This window comes from Acartia tonsa, chromosome 1, assembly GCF_053477335.1.
Source record: "Acartia tonsa isolate MP-2025a chromosome 1, ASM5347733v1, whole genome shotgun sequence".
In the NCBI taxonomy this organism is placed as follows: domain Eukaryota; kingdom Metazoa; phylum Arthropoda; class Copepoda; order Calanoida; family Acartiidae; genus Acartia; species Acartia tonsa.
The window spans coordinates 44671393-44684226 of NC_137260.1; the positions used below are offsets into that span (position 1 = coordinate 44671393).

The 12834-nt window shown below is 31.7% G+C and overlaps 2 protein-coding genes across 2 annotated transcripts in view; both read left to right on the forward strand.

Annotated features, from left to right (window-relative positions):
- LOC145321421 (uncharacterized) overlaps positions 1–12834 on the forward strand; it is a 70872-nt gene that overhangs the window by 32662 nt on the left and 25376 nt on the right. The gene's annotated exons all lie outside the window — the stretch shown is intronic.
- LOC145328234 (uncharacterized) lies at positions 1353–9573 on the forward strand. Its single transcript, XM_080172208.1, has 18 exons — positions 1353–1414; positions 1641–1721; positions 2025–2059; positions 2392–2481; positions 2794–2910; positions 3210–3281; positions 3790–3929; positions 4294–4420; positions 4743–4806; positions 5057–5132; positions 5413–5499; positions 6033–6108; positions 6414–6450; positions 7503–7532; positions 7969–8000; positions 8202–8266; positions 8909–9024; positions 9440–9573. Exons 4-18 carry the CDS (start codon positions 2433–2435, stop codon positions 9471–9473), a joined length of 1122 nt encoding a protein of 373 aa, XP_080028334.1. The 5' UTR covers positions 1353–1414; positions 1641–1721; positions 2025–2059; positions 2392–2432; the 3' UTR covers positions 9474–9573.

Sequence of the window (12834 nt, forward strand, 5' to 3'; positions counted from 1 at the left end):
TGTTCTCCCTCTGTAACCACTGAACATCTGCTCTATAACTTACTTTGTCCATTTGACCATCTATGTTATTTTGCTTTGCTACTTATGTATGTTCTCCTCCTTTTTTATCTATAATACAAAGTAGAATGATGTCTGTCCGTCTGTGCCTTAAGATCTCGGTAACCACAGAACCGATTGGATTCTACTCTTCAGGGAATATACCTACTGGTCCTGTGGGGGTTTTAGGCTATTTCCTTGGGGGTTGGGACACCCCCAACCCCCCAAAAAACAAAAAATACCCCCACCAATTAAAAAAAAAAAATTATTTAAATAGTGGTGGAGTGGGGGCATCTCCAGGTAGTAAAGATGTAATTATACCTCTTGGGGCAAAGAAAAGGGAGGCTAGGGGCGAAGCCGCTAGTTATCCTTTAAATAAGTAAATAATATCTATATCTGACCGACTTATATTTGATAAATAAATGATTTGTACCTAATTAATAAATATAGTGACAGGGGCGTGCGATAGCAAGGTGAAGACGGGTGTCTTCACCATTTAAGGACAAAAACTCGGAATAGTTGCTTTCTCCCTTTTCTTACAACCTAAAGGTTCTCCACCCGTAATATTCTGTACACGCACCTCATTTCTAGACGAAACAAGGATGAAAGCATCCATAAAGAGAAACTTCAAAATCAGATGGTAAGACTAACAAACATTAGAGTGTCATCACTTGAAAAGCACTACATAATCTAACATGCCTAAATTAACGATAAGAGCTATCTGTTACGGAAGACAGACCAACCCTAATTAAGGAATAGCTTCGCTTTTAAAAAGTAACAAAATTTAAACTATTTAGGATATATCAGAAGAGATAGGACCTGAGCTGCTTGAATATTTAGACATTGAAGAAGATCAAAGTCAAACACAAGAACAGGTTAAAAAATTCTTTTTTAAAAAAGCTGCCTGTATGTATTTTTGTCGGCCAAGATCTCGTGAACAGTTGGACAGATCATTCAACATTCTTATTTTTTTTTCTTTTATCAAAAGCACACAAAAAAATTATGGGGAGGGGGTGGAAAACTCCACACTCACCTCTTGAGGCGAAGCCCAAAGAAACCAAGGGTAAAGCTACTAGTGAGCTAAACAGAATAAAACGTATTTCTTATCACATTCACAAGTGTAGTGAAGGGGGGCTGTCAAACGGCCTACATTTGACTTCAGCTTATATAAGAATTGCTAATTTTTGTATTTCATTTTAGACCCAAAGTTTTGCTGCTGAAATACATGCCCACAATCATGTCTATATCTTTATTCCATCAAATAAATCTTTGCTACCTATAGACAGGTTAGATAGACAGATAGATAGATAGAAATACATGCCCACAATCATGTCTATATCTTTATTCCATCAAATAAATCTTTGCTACCTATAGACAGGTTAGATAGATAGATAGATAGATATAAATATATGCATACAATCATGTCTGTAACTTTATTCCATCTAATAAATTTTTACTTCTTATAGATATTGACATTAACGATAGGTAAACAGAAATAGACAATTATAGCTACAATTTCAATTGAATCCTCGCTTAAAAAATTTAATTTTCGCTTTTAATGAACATAAAGGGTTTTCATTAAAATTAACATTTATTTGTTTTAGTATACAAGGATTTCTGGAGTTATTGTCTCTGAATCCTGAACTTTTGGCCACAGTTGCGCCATCTACAAACAATCAAACACAGTAAAAATTTGTTGAATTATATATTATATTAATCAAAATATATCAAAAAATAGTTTTTTTTTATGAAGAAATATCCATATAAAATCACGAAACCTTACAGATTTAAAATTCCATTGCATTGGTACATCCTTTTTTTCACGCGTATTTTATTCATCTTAGAATCCCTACCTTTTTAATACGAGTTTTAATTTTGGTAGCAAATTAATATTAGGAGAAAGATATGGGTGTAAATTAAATAAAGCAATTTTGTCTTATCCCTTTATCCCTGCTTTATTTCATATCATCCATTTCTATCTTTTATAGGACGTGTCCGCCAGTAACAAATAATGGAGAACAAGGTATAAAACTTTTTCTGGTATCAAATTTTTCAGTATGGCTTCGAAACCGATTAATATCTGCTGTTTTTAAGCCATACTGAAAAATAATGTATGGAATGGAATTACAGACAATATTTCATAAATATAAAAATAAAAATAATAAAATTAATACCAGTTTTGTTAACCCGGGCCTTCTATCTCTCGGGGCTAACTGATTTTAATCTTTAATATTTCATTTTAATATTTGCAGAAAGCTGTCTATAATACGACGTGATAGATAATATTATTGATAGTATTTTCATGAATTGTTCTATGTAATAATCCTTTCAGATTTAAATTTTTTGCTTATTTAGTTAGCAGCACTACAACAGCTAGCCCTAGCCTACCAGGAGCAATGACTGGAAGTTCAGGCATGTATGGTGGAGATAATCAACTAGCTGAAGGTACTACTGATACCTGAGATCTCATAAATTAAATGAAAACTTACTGAAATTAAACATCCTAATATATAAAGTAGTGAGGTATTTTTTGTTGTTAGTTAAGATCTTGCTAAACACCAATCCATTAAGTTATCAATTATATGAAAACTTTAAAAGTTTGGTGATGGATTTGGGCTATTTTATTTCTTAAGTCTAGTCTAGGATATTTATCTGCCTACTAAGCTTCTAATTTCAAAGTTGTGTACAAAAGCTGCTAAAAAAGTTGTATTATTAGGGCATGATCTGGGTAACAAATAATCTTTTGACGATTTTAAGGTATAAGTTTGACAACAAGTGCCCCCACGTCACCACCCAAAAGAACTACTACCCCGGCTACTACACTACCTCCCATAGATCCAGTACCTCCTAACTCTGGTACTCAGGAACAGACAGGTAACCATTCAATCTATCTATGACGTTTCTATGTATCTATCTATCCTTACATCTAACTATTTTCTCTAAATTCAAATATATCTATTTAATTTTATGACTACATGATATATATGTATATATATCTAGTTATCTGCAGATTTTCCACTTCTCTTTTGTCTGTCTGAATAAAACTGACAATTTTTACACTTTGTAACCAATAGTCTCGTCGTATTGTTCCTACACTGTGTTCATATTGGTCAGAATAAAAGTGGTAGATTATTTAGACGTGTCTAAATTTATTTATATATCTATTTATTTAGGCCAGCAGTCCACTACAACAACCCTAGAAACACCAATTGACCCAGTAAATAATCCTGATTCAACAAGTAACAGTAAGCTAAACTATATTTAGTTTTTTGTTAATGCTTACACTTGTGGCTTTGCTCTCAGTTTCATTTTCATAAAAATCAAGGCCATCCAGGGAAGTGATGCTTTTTTATTTAAATAACTCACCAGCTAGTCCAATAACAATAACAAATAATCAAGTGGTAAAGTTTCATAAAAATCGGACCAAGATTTCATTTTTTGCACAACACAGACAAAAACAATTAAATAGTAGCTTTGCTAATAAATATCAATACATTACATAGATATAGAAGTTTATAATATTAATGGAGGTCTCAAAAATATTTCTCATTTGAATTCAATCATAGTTATTTCTCTTATCGTATTATGAACGGCTTTCCGCGGATATAGAATCTTATGATTGTACATTTCTATATTCGTAGAAAACTGGATATAATACGATGCTAGACATAGTTTTTTCGTATTCATGAAAACCGGTTCCTATCCACCGGATTTAAATGAATACGAGAATAACTAATTACGGGTTATTTTTAGGACAAACAACAGGAGTGACATCTTGTGGCGATACTTCAGGACAAACAACTATCAACTTTATAAATCCTGATTATCCATCACATACAAGTCAACAAGGGGATTGTATACTGACTCTTGAGGTTCAGACTGGTGTTTGTCAGGTAAAGGATACTTGGTAGATAGGACCAACATCAACTTTATAAATCATGATTATTGATCCCTTACAAGTCAAAACTAAATAGAGATGGATATTTGATAAAAAGGATTTACAACAACTGTATGAATCCTGATTATCTATCACATACAAGCCAACAAGGGGATTGTATACTTTTAAGGATTATACTGTCGTTTTCCAGGTAAGTAAATAGATATATCGATAGAAAAATGAATCAATCAATGTTTAGATAGATAATTCGATGGTAAGGTTTTTTAAAAAAAATCCTGAGTAATTGAATAATGATATAGGTAGATAAATGTAAAATTAATTGCTAATTAACATAAAAAGATTCAGACCTCTTTTATCAGGTTCGTGTAGATTTTGTAGACACCGAGTTATCCCAGCCTGTGAATGGTGTGTGTAATGATCAAAGACTTATTGTTGGAGGGGATATTTGGCCCATGGGGGTCAAAAGCTTTTGTGGTAACAATTCAGGTAATAATGGATGGAACAAGAAGAAATTTTTCATACTTAAAGATTTGACCATGAATCATATTCATCTTTTAAGTAAGTTTTTATGTTTGTTTGTATGTTAAAATCCAGATAACAAATAAATTGATTTAGTTCTTCATTTAGGGTTTCATATAGGTCCAGTGTTTGTTTAGTCTTTCTTATTTTTAAGTTTTTTTTGACAATAATAGGGTTACTGGATAACTAGAGCCGTGTGCCTGATGCATCTATGGACAATCTGCAGCCTTGTTTAACAAATTCAGAATTTATACAAAATATTAAAGATATTGTGAAATTTTATTTTTAGGACAACACTTCTATATTGAAATGAAAGAATCACAAGCAAGCAGAAGAGTTTATTTTGTTGTAAGGTAGTAATTTTACCTTTTCTCCCAGGCAATATGATTCAACAATTGATTTCAATTCGAAATTGGCCAAACTTTGGTCATCCATTGGGGGTTAAATCGGGTTAAAACTCTAATGAGAGGAGGATGTGAAGAGTAGAAATAACAAAATATATCTGATTACTGATAAAAAAAAACCTTCTAAATAATGCATCATTATATTTGTCTTTAAGAATATTTTTATTCTTTAAAAACGAACATCGTTGTATGCTTTAAGGTCATCGTCGACTGTACCTTTTAAATTTGGTCTTTGGATTACACAGATCAAATGTGATGGATCATCAAGGTATCAGGTTAGATATTCATTTTAAGTAACAGGATTACTGGCTGTCTGTTTAACAAGATATCTGAAATATCTGTACTAGTTTAGTTATTTTTCTTGAAGCTTCCAAATGTCTTTTGATAATTTACATAATTACTTTGTATAATTTCAATTCATTTTTAGTAGAATTACAACTGGGGAAACATAACATTTGCTGACTTAAAATTGTTGCTATTTAATTTTTTTAAAGCACTGTTACTGAAATATAAGATCATCTTCTAAAGATTGTTTGTAAACAGTTTTTCTTTTAGGCACCTAGCGGCTGTTTCCAGTACTATCCTAGCAGTTATGGCGCTATTTCATCTTTTAATTATGGAGGACTATACTATGTAGATCAGGTAGACATCTAGTGGTTGTATTCAGTACTATGCACAGACAGTTTTGGCGCTATTGGCCATTAGTCTTAGTGTTATAGAAATTATTTTATGTAGTTCAGGTAGACACCTAGTGATTTTTAAGCCCTATAAAGCCTACTTTTGGCGCCATTCAGCTTAGTTCTATGTGGAACAGGTAGACTCATATTGGTTGTTTTCTGTACTTCACAAAGACAGGTTTGGCGCCATTCTTCTTAGTGTTATAACACATTATACCATGTAGATCAGGTAGAAACCTAGTGGTAGTATTCAGTATTAAATACAGGTAGTTTTGAAGCCATTCTTAGTGTATTGGCAGATTATTCTATGTAGATTGGTTAGACAGTGACACCTGTTGTTTGTTTTAAGTATTAGATAGTCAGTATTGGCGCAATTCTTCATAGCGTATTGACATAATGTACAATATATAACAGGTTGACACCTAGTGGTTGTTTTAAGTATTTTAATAAGTTGTTTTACAATATTCATGGCAGATTATGTATTGATATTTTTTTTAGCATTACCGAATCTGTATAAAATCAGCTGAAAGTGCTTGTGATGTTGTTTTCATTGCCGATGGCCCGTTTATGATAGGTAGGTTTTTTATTAATAGTATGACTTATTTGTATAATACTAAAGATGCTAAAGACTATTGTCTGCTTTTTAAGAGAGACAGCTATTTTTTGGTGTAGATACTCAAAGCATTTATAAACATAAGTGAAATGTTTCGTGCTTTTCTACATCAAAATATGTTCGAATTTTGACCACTAAACATCTGCTTTTTAAATCACTTTGGCCTTAAGTCTGTCCATAACTTTTTTCGCTACTTATAATTGTTTTAATTGTTGCTTTTTAACATTAATGTATAAAAATTGTAAATATTTATGTATATTTTTCAGAAAAGTTTGGCAATTTCAAAACTTTTCCTTTCACGAGGTAAATCTTTCATATTCTATTTTATCTGATGCAATTATGTGTTTGGATATCGGTCATACTGCAAGAAGGAATAACATCGTCGACTAATTAAGCTTCAAAATTAATTATTTCTAATCTACCTTCAAATAGAGAGCATTTAAGTAAACTTGAGACAGACGTTAGGACCAGGGGCGTCCAAGCTTTTTAAAGGTGACACAACTACATTATAAATAGAGTGTGTTTGTACACTTACGTATTACAAGCCGCCAACGTTTTCGTGAATTTTAGATTTTTTTATTTTCTTTTTTTTTCTTTTATTTCCACACTATACTCAACTTGTCCTTGTTAAACTAGATTTTGCAGCTATGTAATATTAGCATCCATGTTAATATTGAAATATAGGGGACAGAGATATAACACCTAAATACAATTATTTTCCTAGATTTAAATAACAGTTCATTACAGCACACAAATATGATTCTACAAGGGCTATTGCCATTTCTACAACGAGCAAAAATACAATTACTGTGACTCTTAGGGTGGTTCATTGTTAAAACATAGTTACTATATTGCTGCATTCGTCGAATTGCCGATTTATCAACATGATAACCTATTAACCAAAGCTTTACTTTTTTGATCGGTGGCAAAGTTTGAGACAAAACATTTATTTTCTGTGTCTTATTCCTATCCAATACATGATACATACATATATGTATATTATTAATTAGCAATGGAAGTTTTGGTATTTATTAGAAAAGTTTACAATTCCTATACAATTCAATTTTCCTTTTTCATACACTGTAAAAAGTACTTTTTACAGTTTGGCTTCTAAACGGATTAATATCTTTTGGATCATGTATGGCATCGAATTACTGACATTTTTCCACGAATATTAAAATAAATTTGAAAAAACTAATACCAGGTATGTAAACCCTTGCCTTCGGCCTTTCGCGGCTAACACAACTGTTTTAAATCTTTTAATTTTGATATCCACGGAAAGCTGCCTATAATACGATGCGAAAAATAACTATTAAACACTAAAAAAATTACATCTATACAATTCTTAATTTTAGAGCTGGGGTGACTTCAAGTTACTGTGTAAGGTAAAATACATTAATGTAATCAATCAGATTTTTATAGTAGCGAAGCTACTCTTTCATTGCAAATGTAAGTATGTCCGCCCGTTTGTCTGTAAGATACGTTTAGGGGGGAAACGTGGTTTTTCGGTTGCTATTGCTCTGACGGTTATATTATTTTCGGCTTTTATTATTGATTGCTAATTTCTTTATATTAAAGAATACTCCAGACCAATGAGCATCTTATCTAATTCACTAATTCATCAGTATGTCTGTACTGCATTAGAAGTCTTTTTATAGGGGAGAATGAGTTTTTTCTCTTTTAAATATTAAAGATTAAAGGCTGTTTTTTTTATGTCAAAACGTGAAATGGATATTGTCATCTTGGTTTTTACGCACAACCTACTTTCATTTAAATTTTACAAAATTAATGGCATTATTTTATTTGTATGATTTTTTTTAGAGATTTCCTGTTAATACCTTGTGCGAGACAGGGTAAGATTCAATTTTTTTTTTAATATAGCATTTTTTAACAATACTATAAAAATATTCTATTTTTAAATGTAAAAATTAAGTTTTATAAATTTAACTAATTCTTGTCTTAACCTTATTAATATTTTTTTTTTTGGGGGGTGGGGAAGACAGGTATGTAGATCGATTTCCGTAATTATAAGTCAATATATTTTTTTTATATAGATTTTAGTTCTGTAACCCATGATAGATACTGTGGTGGTCAGTTGAGCTATAAACATGGAGATAAGGTACAGGGAACTTAGATAGATAGATACATATACTAAATAGATAGATACTGTGGTGGTCAGTTGAGCTATAAACATGGAGATAAGGTACAGGAAACTTGGATAGATAGATACAGATACTATATAGATAGATAGATTCTGTGGCGGTCAGTTGAGCTATAAACATGGAGATAAGGTACAGGAAACTTGGATAGATAGATACAGATACTATATAGATAGATAGATTCTGTGGCGGTCAGTTGAGCTATAAACATGGAGATGAGGTACAGGAAACTTGGATAGATAGATACAGATACTATATAGATAGATACTGTGGTGGTCATTTGAGCTATAAACATGGAGATAAGGTACAGGAAACTTGGATAGATAGATACAGATACTATATAGATAGATAGATTCTGTGGCAGACAGTTGAGCTATAAACATGGAGATAAGGTACAGGAAACTTGGATAGATAGATACAGATACTATATAGATAGATACTGTGGTGGTCATTTGAGCTATAAACATGGAGATAAGGTACAGGAAACTTAGATAGATAGATACAGATACTATATAGATAGATAGATTCTGTGGCGGTCAGTTGAGCTATAAATATAGAGGTGAAGTATTATCGTACTTTTTGCTTTATGTTATTTTGTTCAGGAAAGTCGAGGTTTGGTGGCCTCCATAACTGGAAGTATAATATCTCTGGAATTTCATTCTGAAAATACTCTTGGAAAATATATACCAGAGCATCATAAACCTGGATTTAAAATAAGGTAATTAATCACTTTTTTGGATGTATATTGTACATATGTGTTCTTGATTCACTTAAAATGTGTTAAAAAACAAGGAAAACAACATCCAGATGAAAGATTTAGTATTAGCAAAACAGAAATACAGTGTTAAAAGGTCTTAAAATTACACAAAAATGTTATTACGGATGATAATTGTAACTAAGTTAAATCCGTAAAATAGAAAAGCTTTTCTTTAATAATTATTTATCGCATTGTATTATAGACAGCTTTCTGCAATGAAAAATTGATTTTATGTTTTCTTATTTTAATATTCGTTGTATTGTCTGTAATACGATTCTATACATGATTTTCAGTATAGTTGAAGACTGGTTTTAATCCAGCGGTTATTAATCGGTCTCGAAGGCAAACTGGAAATAATTTCAAAATTTATCTTCAGGTACACACAGACTTCAAGCAGTTGCAAAGTTTAAAGACTTTTAAAAAAATTTATTATTATTCTATTTTGATATTGTTAAAAAATATAAATTTGTTTAATCTATTTATCTTGTATTTTAATAAATCTTAAAGAAATAACTCAACATATACTTGCAGCTACGCGCCCATAGCATTTAGGGGCTTTGTAAAGATAGAGGAAGGGAAAAGAAATGGCCTAAAAACACCCCTAGACTTCAATTTCCAATATGAAAGCCTAAAATCATCAAGAGATCTATGTTTAGCCCCCCTAAAATGGAAAACTAAATCAGTGCAGTGGTTAACAAGATCTTAACATATATGTGTATCCTATTAAATAACGTAGTAAGGTTTTTTAGTCGGTAGCTTAAGATTTCGATAGCAACTGAACTGATTTATTCATTCAATAGAACCTCCACAAAGGTCCCGAAATGGTTACAAGCTAGTGATTTTTAAATAAGTCTTGGGATGGTTTAAAACCATTTTTTCTGCTTTTCCTATACTTCAAATACAGAGTCTTCAGACATTAGGGGCGCAGCGGCTAGTAACAAATATTTAAAATTTGAAAATCATGGTAAGTAGAAAGCCACGCAAAAAATTAAGGATAAGCAAGGGTGATAATATACACAATAGCATAGATTAAAATTTTAATTAATCAAAAAAAACATAAAACTACTATTATATAAAGAATTATTTTTTTTGTTTGTTGGTCTGTTCAAATATCACAAACAACTGAACCAATTAAGTTCTTCATTTTAGATTCATAGAGGCTCTGATTTGATTTTAGGATATTTGTTTTTGAATTTAAGTCTTTGGATAGCTTTAGACTATTTTGTTATCCCCTCCCTCACAAAGATGTTATGAGCTTATTCGCTTTAGTTATTCAAAAAAGCCATTCAGAGCCAAATATAAAAAATGTCTAAGATAAACGTACGTATTATATGGTACAGATTTGCGAGGATTTCAAAAATGCCTCTATTAGTGAGGAATCAATATTCCAGGTTCAAAAGAGCCATCCGTTTGCAACCTAAACGTATACAAATCTATGCTCTAAAAAATGAAAAAAAAAGAAGAGGGGAGGGGGAGGGGAGGTTGGCGCAAAAGGGAAAGTGGGGAAAATCAGTGACCAGTGAACCACTACGCGCACGCACGCACGCACGCACGCACACAAACACGTATGGGAGAAACCAAATGTATATGGTCGAACTCTAATGAAGGGTAGTGGGGGAAGGGTATTATGAATGTGCATATAAAACCCACGAATTATATAATTTATGATTATCGTTTATCATTAAAAAACAGAAAAAATATATAAAAAATTTAAATAATTGCTTGCTTTATAACAAAATTGTTACATTTAAGCTTGAATTAAATAAACAAATATTCAACAAATAAATGGTTTTCTTAGCTACATTGTAAGTATACCATGACAAGGCATTTTGCAATTTTGACTGTTTTCTCTGATACTTGGTAGTCGTATGTGATTTCTTCTGTTATATTGTGTTTTATCATATTAATGAAATGTTAATATTCATATAAGTTAAAGTTTATATAAATGAATTTTAAATAAAAAAAGAATAATAATTTTAAATTATAAATCATTGTTTGTGGAGGAGGGTGAATAGGTTATACAAAATTGGTTAATTTATATCTATAATACAAAGTAGAACTATGTCTGTCTGTCCGTCTGAAGCTTAAGATCTCAGTAACCACTGAACCGATTGGGCTCTACTCTTCAGGGAATATACCTACTGGTCCTGTGGTGATTTTAAGCTATTTTCTTGGAGGGTGGGACACCCAAACCCCCCCCCCCCCAAAAAAAAAAAAAAATTTGTTTAGGCAGCACCAGAAATACTTAATTTAAAAAATAAATTACCTCTTTGGGCAAAGCTCTTAGAGGCTAGGAGCGAATCCGCTAGTATTGTTATAAAATAATAGACAATATAAAGTGAAAAAGTGAAACTCGCTTTTTATTTTTTAAAATCATCATTATTGTCACGGCTCCTTAATAAGTGCAATATATATAATCGTCCTTAATGACAACGTTTTTTTCCAGTATGGCTTCGATTAACTGATTAATATCCGCTGGATTAAAGCTGGTACTCAGCCATACTGAAAAATCATGTATAGCATCATATAATAGCCATTTTTCTACGAATATAAAAATGTGAAATCACAAGAAGAAAAAACGGTTTTATTATCCTGTGCCTTTTACATCTTGGGGCCAAAAAACTGGTTGTAATCTTATAAATATACATTTTATATCCGCGAATAGCTTTATTATAGGATACGAGAAATAACTATTCCAGTAGGTAAGGCTTCCAAACCGATTAATATCCGCTGGATTAGAGCCGGTTCTCAGCCATACAACGAATATCAAATTAAAAATGATAATATTGATACAAGTTTTGTATCCTGGGTCTTCAGTCCCTCGGGGCTAACAAAACTGGTTTTTATCTTATAACTTTTTATTTGAATATCTGCAGAATTCTGCTATAATACGATGCAATAAATAACTATTATAATATTTTGTAGGTATAAATGTAACAGCGTTGACTTACAACACTGAATAAATTTCCTACAATCGTTAGCTAATTGTGATTTGTGACTGACATACAAAGGGAAAAGTAGGTTGCGGGTAAAATCCGTAATGGTTGAGTGTTTTAAGTTAAAAACATAAGTAGAACGATAAAAATTTACCTGAACTTAAAAAAATTGTCTATAGTTCTTTTCAATAAGAAATACACATATTTAGTAAATATTATCGTTCTACTACTATTTTTAAGCCCTAAAACACACACTTTTACGGATTTTATCCGCAACCTACTTTTCCCTTTCTCTGGTATTTGTCGACTATATTTCATGGCTGACAAATTATTATTATGGCATATATTTGCTCGGAGCTGACTTATTAGATCTACTGATAGTCCTTAACTTTATGAACTCAAAAAATGAGAATTTAAGAAATCGTGTTTATAAAACTTTGGGGAGCATTATAATTTATAGTCCAATATCCCCTCCCTCCCTGATGAGAGATTTGTGGAAGACGGAGGAGGGGGAGTAACAATGGATTTATTATTCCTTGGATCTTACACCAGATTAACAATTACTCTAATAAAGTGAAAATTATAGCTGGCTAAAATAACGATTCCTTCCCAGTCTCCCCCTACCCCATCCACTCCCCTCCTACTGGACGAAGGAACTGACCAATAAGTGATTTGCTTGTTCAAAACCTAAATTGACGACAATTTTTTTCTAGCATAATATCCACGTATATTTGTATATCCATTTCTAAAAGAAATTAATTAACTATTATTGCTTGGATGTGTTTGCTGTGTGCCCATTCGATTGGTTTCTACACCTATTATAAAAGCAATAAAT